The following is a 21,514-nucleotide window of genomic DNA, read 5'->3' on the forward strand; positions in this document are numbered from 1 at the left end:
TGTTTGTGCGCGGCGAGACCCAGGGCGGGGCCAAGGGCAAGGAAAATACAGTCGTCAATCCGGATGAGATTGGTATTGGCGACAGCGAGGACGACGACGACGATGAGGAGGAGGACCCGCAGCAGCCGAGTGGAGACCAGGCCGAGGCAGGCCAGGCCACAACCAAAACCGATGACGAGGCCCTCATGAAGAAACTGCGCTTCGAACAAAAGGCCATACCGGCCAAGGTCTTTGGCAGCCTCAAGCCGACAAATCAATCCGATTCCGATGACGGATAAATCTTTTGTTTCTTTTGATTACGCGAAATATAAATGTATGTCTGTGGAATACTTCCCTCGATTTGAGACCTATTCTTCGGAGACCTATTCTTCGTTTTGTTCGGAAATTCATAAATTCCTCGAATCTCAGCAGGCGTTGGCAATGTTTCCCTGCCAGAGTTTGAGCCTTGGGATATCTCATTCCTTTCGAATCAGCTGTTGGAAGCACATCTATTCTCTCTATTTTTTAGATTTACATTTTTTTTGTTCGCAAAAAAAAGCAAAATTTGTCTGGAACTGTCTGAAAAATAAGAGAACTTTCGTAACCTGTCGCGAGGGACTGTCACTATCATTAAGCGATGAAGTCTGTACGCTTGATGCACGCCCTGTGCAGGCGTGTCCAGCACACATTCCTGGCCAGACGCAGAGATGTGGAACAGCGACGGCACTACGCCGAGAAATGTGACTAGGTGATCAAAGGCGTTGTGGTGGGCGTGTACGCCAAGGAGGGCGACCGCCAGCCCAAGATGACACCATCCGGCGAGAAGTTTGACGATCGCGTCCAGGGTAAGATCACTGATCTCATACGCGAGACGGGCCTGAGTGGCCAGCTGGGAAAAGGCCGTGTCTTCATGAACGTGGATGCGGAGTTCCGTGCGGTGGCCGTGGTCGGCGTGGGACAGGAGGGGGCCGGCTTCAACGACCTGGAGATGATCGACGAGGGAATGGAGAACGCTCGCGTCGCTGCCGGCGTGGGGGCTCGTTCCCTTCAACTGCAGGGCTGCACAGATGTCTTCGTGGAGTCGATGGAGTATGTGGAGCAGGCGGCCGAGGGGAGCGCCTTGGCCGTCTGGCGCCGTAACACCAACAAGCGCCGTCGGGACCGCACACTCATTCCCAAACTGGAGCTGTACGACTCTCCCGACTCGGATGCCTGGATGCGGGGCCTGTTCAAGGCCGAATCGCAGAACCTGGCCCGTCGCCTGGCCGATACGCCGGCCAATCAGATGACGCCCACAATCTTCGCCCAGTCAACGGTGGATGCCCTGTGCCCCTGCGGGGTATCCGTGGAGGTACGCAGCATGGACTGGATCGAGTCCAAGAGCTTGAACAGCTTCTTGATGGTGGCCAAGGGCAGCTGCGAGCCGCCGATCATCTTGGAAATCGCCTACTGCGGCACCGCACCCGAGGACAAGCCCATCCTCCTGCTGGGCAAGGGCATCACATTCAACAGCGGGGGCCTCTGCCTCCGTCCCAAGGACTGCTTGTCCATGTACCGCGGCTGCATGTCCGGTGCAGCCGCCTGCGTGGGCGTCATCCGAGCCGCCGCCGCCCTATCGCTGCCCCTAAACATAACGGCACTGCTGCCGCTGTGCGAGAACATGCCCTCCGGAATGGCTGCCAAGCCTGGCGACGTGGTGTCTCTCCTCAATGGCAAAACTCTCGGCTTCGTGGACGTCGGCAAGGATGGTGTGATGGCCATGGCCGATCCCTTGCTCTACGCCCAGACGATCTACAAGCCGCGCATGGTCGTGGACATTGCTACAGTGGGCTACGCCGTCTGCCCAGCGCTGGGCGGAGCAGCAGCCGGGATTTTCAGCAATTCGAACTTCGTCTACAAGCAGTTCGAGAAGGCCGGTGCCCTTACGGGGGATCGCGTTTGGCGTCTGCCCCTGTGGCGCTACTTCAAGGAGCTGATCATGCCGAACGACACCTTTGACATCAGCAACCGCGGACGTGGCCCCGCCTCCAGCTGCATCGCTGCCGCCGTTCTGCACGAGCTGGTGCCGTGCGTCGACTGGGCCCACCTGGACATCCGCAACGTGGGCATGCTGACGCGCTACAATCCGCTCCCATATTTGCTGAAGGACCGCATGACTGGCCGTCCCACTCGCACCATCGTTCAGTTTCTGTTTCAGATGGCTTGCCCCGACGGCAAGTAATCTGATTATGTTCGTTACACAATTCCTTTGTTAATGTTCCGCGTTCCACCCATGAGCTTCCATGCTGATTGAAGGATGAAAAGAACCACATAAAATATGCAAAAAGGTCGCCATTGTATTGTTGAGATTCATTATAAATCGAGAATATTCATGACATATAGGGCAAATCTGGCCTAGGTGAGGTCTTTACAAATCGGGCTCGTTAAAAACCTCGAAAAACATTTTTGCAATACAAATGGTGGAGAAATTTCCCGCTTATTTTACTTTTCCTCTCTTCTGTTCATCATTTCACTTCAACGCTCAAGCATCTATAATTATGCTCATTATTGCGTTGCTATTGCTTACAGAGGCTTTACATAGAGCTCTCCCATGCACAGCCAAAAACCGCAACTGCACACACATGCGCACGCATACAGCGATGCGTTCGGTTTTCGCATTGGGAGCGACGCATCGCGTGATCTTCTAATTCTCTTTCGCTCGCTTTCTTTTCGTTGAGTGGAGTTGCTTGGAAATTCCAGTTGCTGTACCGTTGCCTCTTAGCCGCGCCTTCCACTAACTTAAACCACTAATTTAAATTTAATTAAATTTAATTTAAAGAATTACATATATTTACATTAATATGTCAACGTGTCCCGTTTTTTTTTGGTGATCTGTTGTTATTCGACCAAAAATTGCTGCCTTCTCGTTTCATTTGTTGTACCGCTGTAGCTGAGCGTCTTTGGTGCTAAGTGCGTCTTGCGGGAAAAATTAGTGGATTATTCGCGCACAAAAAGAACCGAAAATGTTTGTTTTTCTTTGCTGAACGATTATAGGCGATGAACTAAAAAGATATAAAACAAAATACTAAAATACTAAAAATACTAAAGGCAAACAGGACTATAAAAATAACGAAAAATACCGAAAAAGTCAACTTCGGCTTATCTTAAAAGGTTTTCAGTTCAAAGCTAATGAAAATATATGCCTGTTGTTTTCTTTCAATTTAGAGAATAATATCGGGAGAAACGTATATAAAAATGGGTTTAATTATTTATTCTCGTATATTGTTTTTTGACAGTGTATGCCTCGCCCTGACTACCTTTATAATTGTGATTTTTATACCCGATACTCAAAAGGAGTATTGGGGTATATTAGATTTGTGGTAAAAGTGGATTTGTGTAACGTCCAGAAGGAATCGTTTCCGACCCCATAAAGTATATATATTCTTGATCAGCATCAATAGCCAAGTCGATTGAGCCATGTCTGTCTGTCCGTCCGTCCGTCTGTCCGTCCCCTTCAGCGCCTAGTGCTCAAAGACTATAAGAGCTAGAGCAACGATGTTTTGGATCCGGACTTCTGTGATAAGTCACTGCTACAAGAAAATTTCAAAACTTTGCCCCGCCCACTTCCGCCCCCACAAAGGGCGAAAATCTGTGGCATCCACAATTTCGACGATACGAGAAAACCAAAAACGCAGAATCGTAGAAGATGACTATATCTTCTAGAGTGCAAAATCTGAACCAGATCGTATAATTATTATAGTCAGAATCACGTATATACGTGATCTCAAAATTTCGCCCCACCTCCTTCCGCTCACACAAAGGTCGAAAATCTGTTGCATCCACAATATTGCAGATTCGAGAAAAATAAAAACGCAGAATCATAGATAATGACCATATCTATCAGATTGCTGAATCTGGATCAGATCAGATCATTTTTATAGCCAATAGGAACAAATCAATTTGCAGTGGCTACGCAGCGCCCGACGTCACGCTCAGATTGATTTTCTGTCTCTCTCGCACGCACTCTTTGTCGTGTCGTTCAATATTAGCGGCGTCTGCCGGAGGAGAGCCATACTGACTTAGTATCGGGTATAACTGTAGAGTTGCGGTGTCCGCAGCAACTTGCTGTTGTTTCTGGTCAAGTGCTGTGAAGAGGTGGGGAATGAATGTTTATGTTTCCGACTAAAGTGCTTCTTTTGTAAATCACTTTCGAGCTCCAGAGCCATGCAAAGGCTGAGGTTGAAGGTTGAATTAAAATTCCTGCACTTATAATTATCTCCTGCTGTTGTCCTTTACGGACCCACATGTACATACATGTGTACATATGTACTTCCTTTCACCGCATGTATTTTCAAATGTCAATTAGTTGAGTTAATTGAGCGAAAGTGCAAAATGTGAACCGCAATATCGTTTATATAAATTTACGGAATTCACTCGCCTCTGTCAATCTTTTGGCTTCTATTGTCCCCTTGCCTCCCCTGGTCCACAGTCTTTTGGCCTTTGTTGGGGCAGCAGAGCCCTTTTGCGAGGCCAGCTTTGCGCAGTTCGAGGAGCTGTCGTTGAACAAGCGCATGAACAGGTGAACAGGTGGCCAAGAACGAGGAGGCCACCGAGGAGGACGACATCGATGTGGAGCTGCGCCTGTCGCGCTTCGAATAAGTGGCCGAATGTGTACGACATCTGGACCTCGTATCTAAGCAAGTTCCTCGCGCGCTACGGGGGCACAAAGCTGGAGCGGGCCCGCGACCTCTTCGAACAGTGCCTGGATCAGTGACCCGCTGAGCAATCCAAGTACTTTTACCAGCTCTACGCGAAGCTGGAGGAGGAGCACGGCCTGGCCCGGCATGCCATGTCCGTCTACGATCGCGCCACGTCCGCCGTCAAGGAAGAGAAGATGTTCGACATGTACAACATATTCGTGAAGAAGGCCGCCGAGATCTACGGCCTGCCACGCACCAGGGAGATCTACGAGAAGGCCATCGAGGCTCTGCACGAGCAGCATATGCGCCACATGTGCGTCAAATTCGCCGAGCTGGAGACGAAGCTGGGCTAGGTGGATCGAGCCAGGGCCATCTACGCTCACAGGTGAGTCGACATTTAACCGTTGGATCGTCAATATTCTAAGCTCTCTTCTGCTTTGTCCCAACAGGTGTGCGATCCCCGCATCACGGCGGACTTCTGACAGACCTGGAAGGAGTTCGAGGTGCGTCATGGCAACGAGGATACGATGCGTGAAATGCTGCGGATCAAGCGTTCCATTCAGGCCACCTACAACACTCAGGTCAACATGATGGCTGCCCAGTTTGTCAACACGAACACGAATGGTGTGGCTGCCGATGCTGGTGCTGGCTCCGGACCGGATGCCATGCGGCTGCTCGAGGAGAAGGCCCGCCAGGCGGCGGCCGAGGCCAAGCAGAAGCCCGCCGAGAAGGCTGTTTGTGCGCGGCGAGACCCAGGACGGGGCCAAGGGCAAGGAAAACACAGTCGTCAATCCGGATGAGATTGATATTGGCGACAGCGAGGACGACGACGACGATGAGGAGGAGGACCCGCAGCAGCCGAGTGGAGACCAGGCCGAGGCAGGCCAGGCCACAGCCAAAACCGATGACGAGGGCCTCATGAAGAAACTGCGCTTCGAACAAAAGGCCATACCGGCCAAGGTCTTTGGCAGCCTCAAGCCGACAAATCAATCCGATTCCGATGAGGGATAAATCTTTTGTTTCTTTTGATTACGCGAAATATAAATGTATGTCTGTGGAATACTTCCCTCGATTTGAGACCTATTCTTCGGAGACCTATTCTTCGTTTTGTTCGGAAATTCATAAATTCCTCGAATCTCAGCAGGCGTTGGCAATGTTTCCCTGCCAGAGTTTGAGCCTTGGGATATCTCATTCCTTTCGAATCAGCTGTTGGAAGCACATCTATTCTCTCTATTTTTTAGATTTACATTTTTTTTATTCGCAAAAAAAAGCAAAATTTGTCTGGAACTGTCTGAAAAATAAGAGAACTTTCGTAACCTGTCGCGAGGGACTGTCACTATCATTAAGCGATGAAGTCTGTACGCTTGATGCACGCCCTGTGCAGGCGTGTCCAGCACACATTCCTGGCCAGACGCAGAGATGTGGAACAGCGACGGCACTACGCCGAGAAATGTGACTCGGTGATCAAAGGCGTTGTGGTGGGCGTGTACGCCAAGGAGGGCGACCGCCAGCCCAAGATGACACCATCCGGCGAGAAGTTTGACGATCGCGTCCAGGGTAAGATCACTGATCTCATACGCGAGACGGGCCTGAGTGGCCAACTGGGAAAAGGCCGTGTCTTCATGAACGTGGATGCGGAGTTCCGTGCGGTGGCCGTGGTCGGCGTGGGACAGGAGGGGGCCGGCTTCAACGACCTGGAGATGATCGACGAGGGAATGGAGAACGCTCGAGTCGCTGCCGGCGTGGGGGCTCGTTCCCTTCAACTGCAGGGCTGCACAGATGTCTTCGTGGAGTCGATGGAGTATGCGGAGCAGGCGGCCGAGGGGAGCGCCTTGGCCGTCTGGCGCTACAACACCAACAAGCGCCGTCGGGACCGCACACTCATTCCCAAACTGGAGCTGTACGACTCTCCCGACTCGGATGCCTGGATGCGGGGCCTGTTCAAGGCCGAATCGCAGAACCTGGCCCGTCGCCTGGCCGATACGCCGGCCAATCAGATGACGCCCACAATCTTCGCCCAGTCAACGGTGGATGCCCTGTGCCCCTGCGGGGTATCCGTGGAGGTACGCAGCATGGACTGGATCGAGTCCAAGAGCTTGAACAGCTTCTTGATGGTGGCCAAGGGCAGCTGCGAGCCGCCGATCATCTTGGAAATCGCCTACTGTGGCACCGCACCCGAGGACAAGCCCATCCTCCTGCTGGGCAAGGGCATCACATTCAACAGCGGGGGCCTCTGCCTCCGTCCCAAGGACTGCTTGTCCATGTACCGCGGCTGCATGTCCGGTGCAGCCGCCTGCGTGGGCGTCATCCGAGCCGCCGCCGCCCTATCGCTGCCCCTAAATATAACGGCACTGCTGCCGCTGTGCGAGAACATGCCCTCCGGAATGGCTGCCAAGCCTGGCGACGTGGTGTCCCTCCTCAATGGCAAAACTCTCGGCTTCGTGGACGTCAGCAAGGCTGGTGTGATGGCCATGGCCGATCCCTTGCTCTACGCCCAGACGATCTACAAGCCGCGCATGGTCGTGGACATTGCTACAGTGGGCTACGCCGTCTGCCCAGCGCTGGGCGGAGCAGCAGCCGGGATTTTCAGCAATTCGAACTTCGTCTACAAGCAGTTCGAGAAGGCCGGTGCCCTTACGGGGGATCGCGTTTGGCGTCTGCCCCTGTGGCGCTACTTCAAGGAGCTGATCATGCCGAACGACACCTTTGACATCAGCAACCGCGGACGTGGCCCCGCCTCCAGCTGCATCGCTGCCGCCGTTCTGCACGAGCTGGTGCCGTGCGTCGAATGGGCCCACCTGGACATCCGCAACGTGGACATGCTGACGCGCTACAATCCGCTCCCATATTTGCTGAAGGACCGCATGACTGGCCGTCCCACTCGCACCATCGTTCAGTTTCTGTTTCAGATGGCTTGCCCCGACGGCAAGTAATCTGATTATGTTCGTTACACAATTCCTTTGTTAATGTTCCGCGTTCCAAATTTGTTGTTAATTGAAGTACCCCCACACCCCACCCATGAGCTTCCATGCTGATTGAAGGATGAAAAGAACCACATAAAATATGCAAAAAGGTCGCCATTTTATTGTTGAGATTCATTATAAATCGGGAATATACATGACATATAGGGCAAATCTGGCCTAGGTGAGGTCTTTACAAATCGGGCTCGTTAAAAACCTCGAAAAACATTTTTGCAATACAAATGGTGGAGAAATTTCCCGCTTATTTTACTTTTCCTCTCTTCTGTTCATCATTTCACTTCAACGCTCAAGCATCTATACTTATGCTCATTATTGCGTTTCTATTGCTTACAGAGGCTTTACATAGAGCTCTCCCATGCACAGCCAAAAACCGCAACTGCACACACATGCACACGCATACAGCGATGCGTTCGGTTTTCGCATTGGGAGCGACGCATCGCGTGATCTTCTAATTCTCTTTCGCTCGCTTTCTTTTCGTTGAGTGGAGTTGCTTGGAAATTCCAGTTGCTGTACCGTTGCCTCTTAGCCGCGCCTTCCACTAACTTAAACCACTAATTTAAATTTAATTAAATTTAATTTAAAGAATTACATATATTTACATTAATATGTCAACGTGTCCCGTTTTTTTTTGGGGATCTGTTGTTATTCGACCAAAAATTGCTGCCTTCTCGTTTCATTTGTTGTACCGCTGTAGCTGTGCGTCTTTGGTGCTAAGTGCGTCTTGCGGGAAAAATTAGTGGATTATTCGCGCACAAAAAGAGCCGAAAATGTTTATGTTTTTCTTTGCTGTACGATTATAGGCGATGAACTAAAAAGATATAAAACAAAATAATAAAATACTAAAAATACTAAAGGCAAACAGGACTATAAAAATAACGAAAAATACCGAAAAAGTCAACTTCGGCTTATCTTAAAAGGTTTTCAGTTCAAAGCTAATGAAAATATATGCCTGTTGTTTTCTTTCAATTTAGAGAATAATATCGGGAGAAACGTATATAAAAATGGGTTTAATTATTTATTCTCGTATATTGTTTTTTGACAGTGTATGCCTCGCCCTGACTACCTTTATAATTGTGATTTTTATACCCGATACTCAAAATGAGTATTGGGGGATACTAGATTTGTGGTAAAAGTGGATTTGTGTAACGTCCAGAAGGAATCGTTTCCGACCCCATAAAGTATATATATTCTTGATCAGCATCAATAGCCAAGTCGATTGAGCCATGTCTGTCTGTCCGTCCGTCCGTCTGTCCGTCCGTCCGTCCGTCTGTCCGTCCGTCCGTCTGTCCGTCCCCTTCAGCGCCTAGTGCTCAAAGACTATAAGAGCGAGAGCAACGATGTTTTGGATCCGGACTTCTGTGATAAGTCACTGCTACAAGAAAATTTCAAAACTTTGCCCCGCCCACTTCCGCCCCCACAAAGGGCGAAAATCTGTGGCATCCACAATTTCGACGATACGAGAAAACCAAAAACGCAGAATCGTAGAAGATGACTATATCTTCTAGAGTGCAAAATCTGAACCAGATCGTATAATTATTATAGTCAGAATCAAGAAAACAATTTCATTCTTTCTCGCTCTGTCTCTCTCTAACACAGGTTTCATGGTCGGTTTTGCCAATTGCAAAATATGAGTTCAAGGATCTCAGAACCTATAAGAGCCAGAGCAACCAAATTTGGTATCCACACTCCTGTGATATCGGACCTTGACCGTTTTGTGTCAAAATTTGGCCACACCCCCTTCCGCCCCCGCAAAGGACGAAAATATGGGGCATCCCCAAATCTCAGAGACTATTAACGCTAGAGTAACCAAATTTAGTATCCGCACTCCTGTTAGATCTCACTATAAAACGTATATCTCAAAATTTCGCCCCACCTCCTTCCGCCCACACAAAGGTCGAAAATCTGTTGCATCCACAATATTGCAGATTCGAGAAAACTAAAAACGCAGAATCATAGATAATGACCATATCTATCAGATTGCTGAATCTGGATCAGATCAGATCATTTTTATAGCCAATAGGAACAAATCAATTTGCAGTGGCTACGCAGCGCCCGACGTCACGCTCAGACTGATTATCTGTCTCTCTCGCACGCACTCTTTGTCGTGTCGTTCAATATAAGCGGCGTCTGCCGGAGGAGAGCCATACTGACTTAGTATCGGGTATAACTGTAGAGTTGCGGTGTCCGCAGCAACTTGCTGTTGTTTCTGGTCAATTGCTGTGAAGAGGTGGGGAATGAATGTTTATGTTTCCGACTAAAGTGCTTCTTTCGAGCTCCAGAGCCATGCAAAGGCTGAGGTTGAAGGTTGAATTAAAATTCCTGCACTTATAATTATCTCCTGCTGTTGTCCTTTACGGACCCACATGTACATACATGTGTACATACATATGTACTTCCTTTCACCGCATGTATTTTCAAATGTCAATTAGTTGAGTTAATTGAGCGAAAGTGCAAAATGTGAACCGCAATATCGTTTATATAAATTTACGGAATTCACTCGCCTCTGTCAATCTTTTGGCTTCTATTGTCCCCTTGCCCCCCTGGTCCACAGTCTTTTGGCCTTTGTTGGGGCAGCAGAGCCCTTTTGCGAGGCCAGCTTTGCGCAGTTCGAGGAGCTGTCGTTGAACAAGCGCATGAACAGGTGAACAGGTGGCCAAGAACGAGGAGGCCACCGAGGAGGACGACATCGATGTGGAGCTGCGCCTGTCGCGCTTCGAATAAGTGGCCGAATGTGTACGACATCTGGAACTCGTATCTAAGCAAGTTCCTCGCGCGCTACGGGGCACAAAGCTGGAGCGGGCCCGCGACCTCTTCGAACAGTGCCTGGATCAGTGACCCGCTGAGCAATCCAAGTACTTTTACCAGCTCTACGCGAAGCTGGAGGAGGAGCACGGCCTGGCCCGGCATGCCATGTCCGTCTACGATCGCGCCACGTCCGCCGTCAAGGAAGAGAAGATGTTCGACATGTACAACATATTCGTGAAGAAGGCCGCCGAGATCTACGGCCTGCCACGCACCAGGGAGATCTACGAGAAGGCCATCGAGGCTCTGCACGAGCAGCATATGCGCCACATGTGCGTCAAATTCGCCGAGCTGGAGACGAAGCTGGGCTAGGTGGATCGAGCCAGGGCCATCTACGCTCACAGGTGAGTCGACATTTAACCGTTGGATCGTCAATATTCTAAGCTCTCTTCTGCTTTGTCCCAACAGGTGTGCGATCCCCGCATCACGGCGGACTTCTGACAGACCTGGAAGGAGTTCGAGGTGCGTCATGGCAACGAGGATACGATGCGTGAAATGCTGCGGATCAAGCGTTCCATTCAGGCCACCTACAACACTCAGGTCAACATGATGGCTGCCCAGTTTGTCAACACGAACACGAATGGTGTGGCTGCCGATGCTGGTGCTGGCTCCGGACCGGATGCCATGCGGCTGCTCGAGGAGAAGGCCCGCCAGGCGGCGGCCGAGGCCAAGCAGAAGCCCGCCGAGAAGGCTGCCTCCAATATCATGTTTGTGCGCGGCGAGACCCAGGGCGGGGCCAAGGGCAAGGAAAATAAAGTCGTCAATCCGGATGAGATTGGTATTGGCGACAGCGAGGACGACGACGACGATGAGGAGGAGGACCCGCAGCAGCCGAGTGGAGACCAGGCCGAGGCAGGCCAGGCCACAACCAAAACCGATGACGAGGGCCTCATGAAGAAACTGCGCTTCGATTATAAGGCCATACCGGCCAAGTCTTTGGCAGCCTCAAGCCGACAAATCAATCCGATTCCGATGAGGGATAAATCTTTTGTTTCTTTTGATTACGCGAAATATAAATGTATGTCTGTGGAATACTTCCCTCGATTTGAGACCTATTCTTCGGAGACCTATTCTTCGTTTTGTTCGGAAATTCATAAATTCCTCGAATCTCAGCAGGCGTTGGCAATGTTTCCCTGCCAGAGTTTGAGCCTTGGGATATCTCATTCCTTTCGAATCAGCTGTTGGAAGCACATCTATTCTCTCTATTTTTTAGATTTACATTTTTTTTATTCGCAAAAAAAAGCAAAATTTGTCTGGAACTGTCTGAAAAATAAGAGAACTTTCGTAACCTGTCGCGAGGGACTGTCACTATCATTAAGCGATGAAGTCTGTACGCTTGATGCACGCCCTGTGCAGGCGTGTCCAGCACACATTCCTGGCCAGACGCAGAGATGTGGAACAGCGACGGCACTACGCCGAGAAATGTGACTCGGTGATCAAAGGCGTTGTGGTGGGCGTGTACGCCAAGGAGGGCGACCGCCAGCCCAAGATGACACCATCCGGCGAGAAGTTTGACGATCGCGTCCAGGGTAAGATCACTGATCTCATACGCGAGACGGGCCTGAGTGGCCAACTGGGAAAAGGCCGTGTCTTCATGAACGTGGATGCGGAGTTCCGTGCGGTGGCCGTGGTCGGCGTGGGACAGGAGGGGCCGGCTTCAACGACCTGGAGATGATCGACGAGGGAATGGAGAACGCTCGAGTCGCTGCCGGCGTGGGGGCTCGTTCCCTTCAACTGCAGGGCTGCACATATGTCTTCGTGGAGTCGATGTAGTATGCGGAGCAGGCGGCCGAGGGGAGCGCCTTGGCCGTCTGGCGCTACAACACCAACAAGCGCCGTCGGGACCGCACACTCATTCCCAAACTGGAGCTGTACGACTCTCCCGACTCGGATGCCTGGATGCGGGGCCTGTTCAAGGCCGAATCGCAGAACCTGGCCCGTCGCCTGGCCGATACGCCGGCCAATCAGATGACGCCCACAATCTTCGCCCAGTCAACGGTGGATGCCCTGTGCCCCTGCGGGGTATCCGTGGAGGTACGCAGCATGGACTGGATCGAGTCCAAGAGCTTGAACAGCTTCTTGATGGTGGCCAAGGGCAGCTGCGAGCCGCCGATCATCATGGAAATCGCCTACTGTGGCACCGCACCCGAGGACAAGCCCATCCTCCTGCTGGGCAAGGGCATCACATTCAACAGCGGGGGCCTCTGCCTCCGTCCCAAGGACTGCTTGTCCATGTACCGCGGCTGCATGTCCGGTGCAGCCGCCTGCGTGGGCGTCATCCGAGCCGCCGCCGCCCTATCGCTGCCCCTAAATATAACGGCACTGCTGCCGCTGTGCGAGAACATGCCCTCCGGAATGGCTGCCAAGCCTGGCGACGTGGTGTCCCTCCTCAATGGCAAAACTCTCGGCTTCGTGGACGTCAGCAAGGCTGGTGTGATGGCCATGGCCGATCCTTTGCTCTACGCCCAGACGATCTACAAGCCGCGCATGGTCGTGGACATTGCTACAGTGGGCTACGCCGTCTGCCCAGCGCTGGGCGGAGCAGCAGCCGGGATTTTCAGCAATTCGAACTTCGTCTACAAGCAGTAGATCTGCCAAATCCCCCTTACGGGGGATCGCGTTTGGCGTCTGCCCCTGTGGCGCTACTTCAAGGAGCTGATCATGCCGAACGACACCTTTGACATCAGCAACCGCGGACGTGGCCCCGCCTCCAGCTGCATCGCTGCCGCCGTTCTGCACGAGCTGGTGCCGTGCGTCGACTGGGCCCACCTGGACATCCGCAACGTTGGCATGCTGACGCGCTACAATCCGCTCCCATATTTGCTGAAGGACCGCATGACTGGCCGTCCCACTCGCACCATCGTTCAGTTTCTGTTTCAGATGGCTTGCCCCGACGGCAAGTAATCTGATTATGTTCGTTACACAATTCCTTTGTTAATGTTCCGCGTTCCAAATTTGTTGTTAATTGAAGTACCCCCACACCCCACCCATGAGCTTCCATGCTGATTGAAGGATGAAAAGAACCACATAAAATATGCGAAAAGGTCGCCATTTTATTGTTGAGATTCATTATAAATCGAGAATATACATGACATATAGGGCAAATCTGGCCTAGGTGAGGTCCTTACAAATCGGGCTCGTTAAAAACCTCGAAAAACATTTTTGCAATACAAATGGTGGAGAAATTTCCCGCTTATTTTACTTTTCCTCTCTTCTGTTCATCATTTCACTTCAACGCTCAAGCATCTATACTTATGCTCATTATTGCGTTTCTATTGCTTACAGAGGCTTTACATAGAGCTCTCCCATGCACAGCCAAAAACCGCAACTGCACACACATGCACACGCATACAGCGATGCGTTCGGTTTTCGCATTGGGAGCGACGCATCGCGTGATCTTCTAATTCTCTTTCGCTCGCTTTCTTTTCGTTGAGTGGAGTTGCTTGGAAATTCCAGTTGCTGTACCGTTGCCTCTTAGCCGCGCCTTCCACTAACTTAAACCACTAATTTAAATTTAATTAAATTTAATTTAAAGAATTACATATATTTACATTATAATGTCAACGTGTCCCGTTTTTTTTTGGTGATCTGTTGTTATTCGACCAAAAATTGCTGCCTTCTCGTTTCATTTGTTGTACCGCTGTAGCTGAGCGTCTTTGGTGCTAAGTGCGTCTTGCGGAAAAAATTAGTGGATTATTCGCGCACAAAAAGATCCGAAAATGTTTATGTTTTTCTTTGCTGAACGATTATAGGCGATGAACTAAAAAGATATAAAACAAAATAATAAAATACTAAAAATACTAAAGGCAAACAGGACTATAAAAATAACGAAAAATACCGAAAAAGTCAACTTCGGCTTATCTTAAAAGGTTTTCAGTTCAAAGCTAATGAAAATATATGCCTGTTGTTTTCTTTCAATTTAGAGAATAATATCGGGAGAAACGTATATAAAAATGGGTTTAATTATTTATTCTCGTATATTGTTTTTTGACAGTGTATGCCTCGCCCTGACTACCTTTATAATTGTGATTTTTATACCCGATACTCAAAATGAGTATTGGGGTATATTAGATTTGTGGTAAAAGTGGATTTGTGTAACGTCCAGAAGGAATCGTTTCCGACACCATAAAGTATATATATTCTTGATCAGCATCAATAGCCAAGTCGATTGAGCCATGTCTGTCTGTCCGTCCGTCCGTCTGTCCGTCTGTCCGTCTGTCCGTCCGTCCGTCTGTCCGTCCCATTCAGCGCCTAGTGCTCAAAGACTATAAGAGCTAGAGCAACGATGTTTTGGATCCGGACTTCTGTGCTAAGTCACTGCTACAAGAAAATTTCAAAACTTTGCCCCGCCCACTTCCGCCCCCACAAAGGGCGAAAATCTGTGGCATCCACAATTTCGACGATACGAGAAAACCAAAAACGCAGAATCGTAGAAGATGACTATATCTTCTAGAGTGCAAAATCTGAACCAGATCGTATAATTATTATAGTCAGAATCAAGAAAACAATTTCATTCTTTCTCGCTCTGTCTCTCTCTAACACAGGTTTCATGGTCGGTTTTGCCAATTGCAAAATATGAGTTCAAGGATCTCAGAACCTATAAGAGCCAGAGCAACCAAATTTGGTATCCACACTCCTGTGATATCGGACCTTGACCGTTTTGTGTCAAAATTTCGCCACACCCCCTTCCGCCCCCGCAAAGGACGAAAATCTGGGGCATCCCCAAATCTCAGAGACTATTAACGCTAGAGTAACCAAATTTAGTATCCGCACTCCTGTTAGATCTCACTATAAAACGTATATCTCAAAATTTCGCCCCACCTCCTTCCGCTCACACAAAGGACGAAAATCTGTTGCATCCACAATATTGCAGATTCGAGAAAACTAAAAACGCAGAATCATAGATAATGACCATATCTATCAGATTGCTGAATCTGGATCAGATCAGATCATTTTTATAGCCAATAGGAACAAATCAATTTGCAGTGGCTACGCAGCGCCCGACGTCACGCTCAGACTGATTTTTTGTCTCTCTCGCACGCACTCTTTGTCGTGTCGTTCAATATTAGCGGCGTCTGCCGGAGGAGAGCCATACTGACTTAGTATCGGGTATAACTGTAGAGTTGCGGTGTCCGCAGCAACTCACAACGTTCCCCCTCGTTGTTGTTGCTGTTGTTTCTGGTCAAGTGCTGTGAAGATGTGGGGAATGAATGTTTATGTTTCCGACTAAAGTGCTTCTTTTGTAAATCACTTTCGAGCTCCAGAGCCATGCAAAGGCTGAGGTTGAAGGTTGAATTAAAATTCCTGCACTTATAATTATCTCCTGCTGTTGTCCTTTACGGACCCACATGTACATACATGTGTACATACATATGTACTTCCTTTCACCGCATGTATTTTCAAATGTCAATTAGTTGAGTTAATTGAGCGAAAGTGCAAAATGTGAACCGCAATATCGTTTATATAAATTTACGGAATTCACTCGCCTCTGTCAATCTTTTGGCTTCTATTGTCCCCTTGCCCCCCCTGGTCCACAGTCTTTTGGCCTTTGTTGGGGCAGCAGAGCCCTTTTGCGAGGCCAGCTTTGCGCAGTTCGAGGAGCTGTCGTTGAACAAGCGCATGAACAGGTGAACAGGTGGCCAAGAACGAGGAGTCCACCGAGGAGGACGACATCGATGTGGAGCTGCGCCTGTCGCGCTTCGAATAAGTGGCCGAATGTGTACGACATCTGGAACTCGTATCTAAGCAAGTTCCTCGCGCGCTACGGGGGCACAAAGCTGGAGCGGGCCCGCGACCTCTTCGAACAGTGCCTGGATCAGTGACCCGCTGAGCAATCCAAGTACTTTTACCAGCTCTACGCGAAGCTGGAGGAGGAGCACGGCCTGGCCCGGCATGCCATGTCCGTCTACGATCGCGCCACGTCCGCCGTCAAGGAAGAGAAGATGTTCGACATGTACAACATATTCGTGAAGAAGGCCGCCGAGATCTACGGCCTGCCACGCACCAGGGAGATCTACGAGAAGGCCATCGAGGCTCTGCACGAGCAGCATATGCGCCACATGTGCGTCAAATTCGCCGAGCTGGAGACGAAGCTGGGCTAGGTGAGTCGACATTTAACCGTTGGATCGTCAATATTCTAAGCTCTCTTCTGCTTTGTCCCAACAGGTGTGCGATCCCCGCATCACGGCGGACTTCTGACAGACCTGGAAGGAGTTCGAGGTGCGTCATGGCAACGAGGATACGATGCGTGAAATGCTGCGGATCAAGCGTTTCATTCAGGCCACCTACAACACTCAGGTCAACATGATGGCTGCCCAGTTTGTCAACACGAACACGAATGGTGTGGCTGCCGATGCTGGTGCTGGCTCCGGACCGGATGCCATGCGGCTGCTCGAGGAGAAGGCCTGCCAGGCGGCGGCCGAGGCCAAGCAGAAGCCCGCCGAGAAGGCTGCCTCCAATATCATGTTTGTGCGCGGCGAGACCCAGGGCGGGGCCAAGGGCAAGGAAAATAAAGTCGTCAATCCGGATGAGATTGGTATTGGCGACAGCGAGGACGACGACGACGATGAGGAGGAGGACCCGCAGCAGCCGAGTGGAGACCAGGCCGAGGCAGGCCAGGCCACAACCAAAACCGATGACGAGGGCCTCATCATGAAGAAACTGCGCTTCGAACAAAAGGCCATACCGGCCAAGGTCTTTGACAGCCTCAAGCCGACAAATCAATCCGATTCCGATGAGGGATAAATCTTTCGTTTCTTTTGATTACGCGAAATATAAATGTATGTCTGTGGAATACTTCCCTCGATTTGAGACCTATTCTTCGGAGACCTATTCTTCGTTTTGTTCGGAAATTCATAAATTCCTCGAATCTCAGCAGGCGTTGGCAATGTTTCCCTGCCAGAGTTTGAGCCTTGGGATATCTCATTCCTTTCGAATCAGCTGTTGGAAGCACATCTATTCTCTCTATTTTTTAGATTTACATTTTTTTTATTCGCAAAAAAAAGCAAAATTTGTCTGGAACTGTCTGAAAAATAAGAGAACTTTCGTAACCTGTCGCGAGGGACTGTCACTATCATTAAGCGATGAAGTCTGTACGCTTGATGCACGCCCTGTGCAGGCGTGTCCAGCACACATTCCTGGCCAGACGCAGAGATGTGGAACAGCGACGGCACTACGCCGAGAAATGTGACTCGGTGATCAAAGGCGTTGTGGTGGGCGTGTACGCCAAGGAGGGCGACCGCCAGCCCAAGATGACACCATCCGGCGAGAAGTTTGACGATCGCGTCCAGGGTAAGATCACTGATCTCATACGCGAGACGGGCCTGAGTGGCCAGCTGTGAAAAGGCCGTGTCTTCATGAACGTGGATGCGGAGTTCCGTGCGGTGGCCGTGGTCGGCGTGGGACAGGAGGGGGCCGGCTTCAACGACCTGGAGATGATCGACGAGGGAATGGAGAACGCTCGCGTCGCTGCCGGCGTGGGGGCTCGTTCCCTTCAACTGCAGGGCTGCACAGATGTCTTCGTGGAGTCGATGGAGTATGCGGAGCAGGCGGCCGAGGGGAGCGCCTTGGCCGTCTGGCGCTACAACACCAACAAGCGCCGTCGGGACCGCACACTCATTCCCAAACTGGAGCTGTACGACTCTCCCGACTCGGATGCCTGGATGCGGGGCCTGTTCAAGGCCGAATCGCAGAACCTGGCCCGTCGCCTGGCCGATACGCCGGCCAATCAGATGACGCCCACAATCTTCGCCCAGTCAACGGTGGATGCCCTGTGCCCCTGCGGGGTATCCGTGGAGGTACGCAGCATGGACTGGATCGAGTCCAAGAGCTTGAACAGCTTCTTGATGGTGGCCAAGGGCAGCTGCGAGCCGCCGATCATCTTGAAAATCGCCTACTGCGGCACCGCACCCGAGGACAAGCCCATCCTCCTGCTGGGCAAGGGCATCACATTCAACAGCGGGGGCCTCTGCCTCCGTCCCAAGGACTGCTTGTCCATGTACCGCGGCTGCATGTCCGGTGCAGCCGCCTGCGTGGGCGTCATCCGAGCCGCCGCCGCCCTATCGCTGCCCCTAAATATAACGGCACTGCTGCCGCTGTGCGAGAACATGCCCTCCGGAATGGCTGCCAAGCCTGGCGACGTGGTGTCCCTCCTCAATGGCAAAACTCTCGGCTTCGTGGACGTCAGCAAGGCTGGTGTGATGGCCATGGCCGATCCCTTGCTCTACGCCCAGACGATCTACAGTGGGCTACGCCGTCTGCCCAGCGCTGGGCGGAGCAGCAGCCGGGATTTTCAGCAATTCGAACTTCGTCTACAAGCAGTTCGAGAAGGCCGGTGCCCTTACGGGGGATCGCGTTTGGCGTCTGCCCCTGTGGCGCTACTTCAAGGAGCTGATCATGCCGAACGACAACTTTGACATCAGCAACCGCGGTCGTGGCCCCGCCTCCAGCTGCATCGCTGCCGCCGTTCTGCACGAGCTGGTGCCGTGCGTCGACTGGGCCCACCTGGACATCCGCAACGTGGGCATGCTGACGCGCTACAATCCGCTGCCATATTTGCTGAAGAACCGCATGACTGGCCGTCCCACTCGCACCATCGTTCAGTTTCTGTTTCAGATGGCTTGCCCCGACGGCAAGTAATCTGATTATGTTCGTTACACAATTCCTTTGTTAATGTTCCGCGTTCCAAATTTGTTGTTAATTGAAGTACCCCCACACCCCACCCATGAGCTTCCATGCTGATTGAAGGATGAAAAGAACCACATAAAATATGCAAAAAGGTCGCCATTTTATTGTTGAGATTCATTATAAATCGAGAATATACATGACATATAGGGCAAATCTGGCCTAGGTGAGGTCTTTACAAATCGGGCTCGTTAAAAACCTCGAAAAACATTTTTGCAATACAAATGGAGAAATTTCCCGCTTATTTTACTTTTCCTCTCTTCTGTTCATCATTTCACTTCAACGCTCAAGCATCTATACTTATGCTCATTATTGCGTTGCTATTGCTTACAGAGGCTTTACATTGAGCTCTCCCATGCACAGCCAAAAACCGCAACTGCACACGCATGCACACGCATACAGCGATGCGTTCGGTTTTCGCATTGGGAGCGACGCATCGCGTGATCTTCTAATTCTCTTTCGCTCGCTTTCTTTTCGTTGAGTGGAGTTGCTTGGAAATTGCAGTTGCTGTACCGTTGCCTCTTAGCTGCGCCTTCCACTAACTTAAACCACTAATTTAATAGGATTATCAATACAATCAATGACCGGAAAGAATTACATATATTTACATTAATATGTCAACGTGTCCCGGTTTTTTTTGGTGATCTGTTGTTGTTATTCGACCAAAAATTGCTACCTTCTCGTTTCATTTGTTGTACCGCTGTAGCTGAGCGTCTTTGGTGCTAAGTGCGTCTTGCGGGAAAAATTAGTGGACTATTCGCGCACAAAAAGAACCGAAAATGTTTATGTTTTTCTTTGCTGTACGATTATAAGCGATGAACTAAAAAGATATAAAACAAAATAATAAAATACTAAAAATACTAAAGGCAAACAGGACTATAAAAATAACGAAAAATACCGAAAAAGTCAACTTCGGCTTATCTTAAAAGGTTTTCAGTTCAAAGCTAATGAAAATATATGCCTGTTGTTTTCTTTCAATTTAGAGAATAATATCGGGAGAAACGTATATAAAAATGGGTTTAATTATTTATTCTCGTATATTGTTTTTTGACAGTGTATGCCTCGCCCTGACTCCCTTTATAATTGTGATTTTTATACCCGATACTCAAAATGAGTATTGGGGTATATTAGATTTGTGGTAAAAGTGGATGTGTGTAACGTCCAGAAGGAATCGTTTCCGACCCCATAAAGTATAGATATTCTTGATCAGCATCAATAGCCGAGACGATTGAGCCATGTCTGTCTGTCCGTCTGTCCGTCCGTCCGTCTGTCCGTCTGTCCGTCCGTCCGTCTGTCCGTCCCCTTCAGCGCCTAGTGCTCAAAGACTATAAGAGCGAGAGCAACGATGTTTTGGATCCAGACTTCTGTGATAAGTCACTGCTACAAGAAAATTTCAAAACTTTGCCCCGCCCACTTCCGCCCCCACAAAGGGCGAAAATCTGTGGCATCCACAATTTCGACGATACGAGAAAACCAAAAACGCAGAATCGTAGAAGATGACTATATCTTCTACAGTGCAAAATCTGAACCAGATCGTATAATTATTATAGTCAGAATCAAGAAAACAATTTCATTCTTTCTCGCTCTGTCTCTCTCTAACACAGGTTTCATGGTCGGTTTTGTCAATTGCAAAATATGAGTTCAAGGACCTCAGAACCTATAAGAGCCAGAGCAACCAAATTTGGTATCCACATTCCTGTGATATCGGACCTTGACCGTTTTGTGTCAAAATTTCGCCACACCCCCTTCCGCCCTCGCAAAGGACGAAAATATGGGGCATCCCCAAATCTCAGAGACTTAACGCTAGAGTAACCAAATTTAGTATTCGCACTCCTGTTAGATCTCACTATAAAACGTATATCTCAAAATTTCGCCCCACCTCCTTCCGCTCACACAAAGGTCGAAAATCTGTTGCATCCACAATATTGCACATTCGAGAAAACTAAAAACGCAGAATCATAGATAATGACCATATCTATCAGATTGCTGAATCTGGATCAGATCAGATCAGATCATTTTTATAGCCAATAGGAACAAATCAATTTGCAGTGGCTTTTTCTGTCTCTCTCGCACGCACTCTTTGTCGTGTCGTTCAATATTAGCGGCGTCTGCCGGAGGAGAGCCATACTGACTTAATATCGGGTATAACTGTAGAGTTGCGGTGTCCGCAGCAACTCACAACATTCCCCCTCGTTGTTGTTGCTGTTGTTTCTGGTCAAGTGCTGTGAAGATGTGGGGAATGAATGTTTATGTTTCCGACTAAAGTGCTTCTTTTGTAAATCACTTTCGAGCTCCAGAGCCATGCAAAGGCTGAGGTTGAAGGTTGAATTAAAATTCCTGCACTTATAATTATCTCCTGCTGTTGTCCTTTACGGACCCACATGTACATAC

General features: G+C 49.8%; 4 protein-coding genes, 2 long non-coding RNA genes and 3 pseudogenes across 8 annotated transcripts; 7 read left to right on the forward strand and 2 right to left on the reverse strand.

Moving 5' to 3' along the window:
- Positions 1-508: 508 nt before the first annotated feature.
- On the forward strand, positions 509-7,702 carry LOC117189893 (annotated as a pseudogene).
- LOC117189920 lies at positions 2,332-3,215 on the reverse strand. Of its 2 annotated transcripts, none has more exons than XR_004473597.1 (3): positions 3,099-3,215; positions 2,814-3,043; positions 2,332-2,765 (listed from the first exon to the last, which is right to left on the reverse strand). It is a non-coding gene; the product is annotated as an uncharacterized LOC117189920 (long non-coding RNA). The 2 variants fall into 2 exon arrangements; XR_004473596.1 differs by having other exon boundaries at positions 2,814-3,020; positions 3,099-3,214.
- Positions 4,070-5,388, forward strand: LOC117189912 (pre-mRNA-splicing factor syf1 homolog). Of its 2 annotated transcripts, none has more exons than XM_033394986.1 (2): positions 4,070-5,011; positions 5,108-5,388. In XM_033394986.1, the coding sequence occupies exon 1, from the start codon at positions 4,808-4,810 to the stop codon at positions 5,009-5,011; it is 204 nt and encodes a 67-aa protein (XP_033250877.1). In that variant the 5' UTR covers positions 4,070-4,807; the 3' UTR covers positions 5,108-5,388. The 2 variants fall into 2 exon arrangements, with proteins under 2 accessions (XP_033250877.1, XP_033250876.1); XM_033394985.1 differs by having other exon boundaries at positions 4,073-5,043.
- Positions 5,852-7,707, forward strand: LOC117189891 (cytosol aminopeptidase-like). Its single transcript, XM_033394968.1, has one exon. It carries the CDS (start codon positions 6,008-6,010, stop codon positions 7,589-7,591), a length of 1,584 nt encoding a protein of 527 aa, XP_033250859.1. The 5' UTR covers positions 5,852-6,007; the 3' UTR covers positions 7,592-7,707.
- A 2,717-nt stretch (positions 7,708-10,424) lies between these two features.
- LOC117189913 (pre-mRNA-splicing factor syf1 homolog) lies at positions 10,425-10,942 on the forward strand. Its single transcript, XM_033394987.1, has 2 exons — positions 10,425-10,753; positions 10,850-10,942. Exon 1 carries the CDS (start codon positions 10,550-10,552, stop codon positions 10,751-10,753), a length of 204 nt encoding a protein of 67 aa, XP_033250878.1. The 5' UTR covers positions 10,425-10,549; the 3' UTR covers positions 10,850-10,942.
- Positions 10,943-11,593: 651 nt separating this feature from the next.
- LOC117189894 lies at positions 11,594-13,479 on the forward strand (annotated as a pseudogene).
- A 2-nt stretch (positions 13,480-13,481) lies between these two features.
- LOC117189921 lies at positions 13,482-14,399 on the reverse strand. The gene is made up of 3 exons (XR_004473598.1): positions 14,280-14,399; positions 13,993-14,201; positions 13,482-13,944 (listed from the first exon to the last, which is right to left on the reverse strand). It is a non-coding gene; the product is annotated as an uncharacterized LOC117189921 (long non-coding RNA).
- A 1,201-nt stretch (positions 14,400-15,600) lies between these two features.
- On the forward strand, positions 15,601-19,189 carry LOC117189909 (pre-mRNA-splicing factor syf1 homolog). Its single transcript, XM_033394981.1, has 2 exons — positions 15,601-16,542; positions 16,607-19,189. Exon 2 carries the CDS (start codon positions 16,685-16,687, stop codon positions 17,183-17,185), a length of 501 nt encoding a protein of 166 aa, XP_033250872.1. The 5' UTR covers positions 15,601-16,542; positions 16,607-16,684; the 3' UTR covers positions 17,186-19,189.
- Positions 17,368-19,194, forward strand: LOC117189904 (annotated as a pseudogene).
- The last annotated feature ends 2,320 nt before the right edge of the window (positions 19,195-21,514 follow it).

The sequence above is a fragment of the Drosophila miranda genome (assembly GCF_003369915.1).
Source record: "Drosophila miranda strain MSH22 chromosome Y unlocalized genomic scaffold, D.miranda_PacBio2.1 Contig_Y1_pilon, whole genome shotgun sequence".
Taxonomy (NCBI): Eukaryota; Metazoa; Arthropoda; class Insecta; order Diptera; family Drosophilidae; genus Drosophila; species Drosophila miranda.

Bases quoted from the DNA above. Each gene is read 5' to 3' on its own strand.
- LOC117189912 (XM_033394986.1), top strand. From the start codon at position 4,808: ATGTCCGTCTACGATCGCGCCACGTCCGCCGTCAAGGAAGAGAAGATG.
- LOC117189909 (XM_033394981.1), top strand. From the start codon at position 16,685: ATGCGTGAAATGCTGCGGATCAAGCGTTTCATTCAGGCCACCTACAAC.
- LOC117189891 (XM_033394968.1), top strand. From the start codon at position 6,008: ATGAAGTCTGTACGCTTGATGCACGCCCTGTGCAGGCGTGTCCAGCAC.
- LOC117189913 (XM_033394987.1), top strand. From the start codon at position 10,550: ATGTCCGTCTACGATCGCGCCACGTCCGCCGTCAAGGAAGAGAAGATG.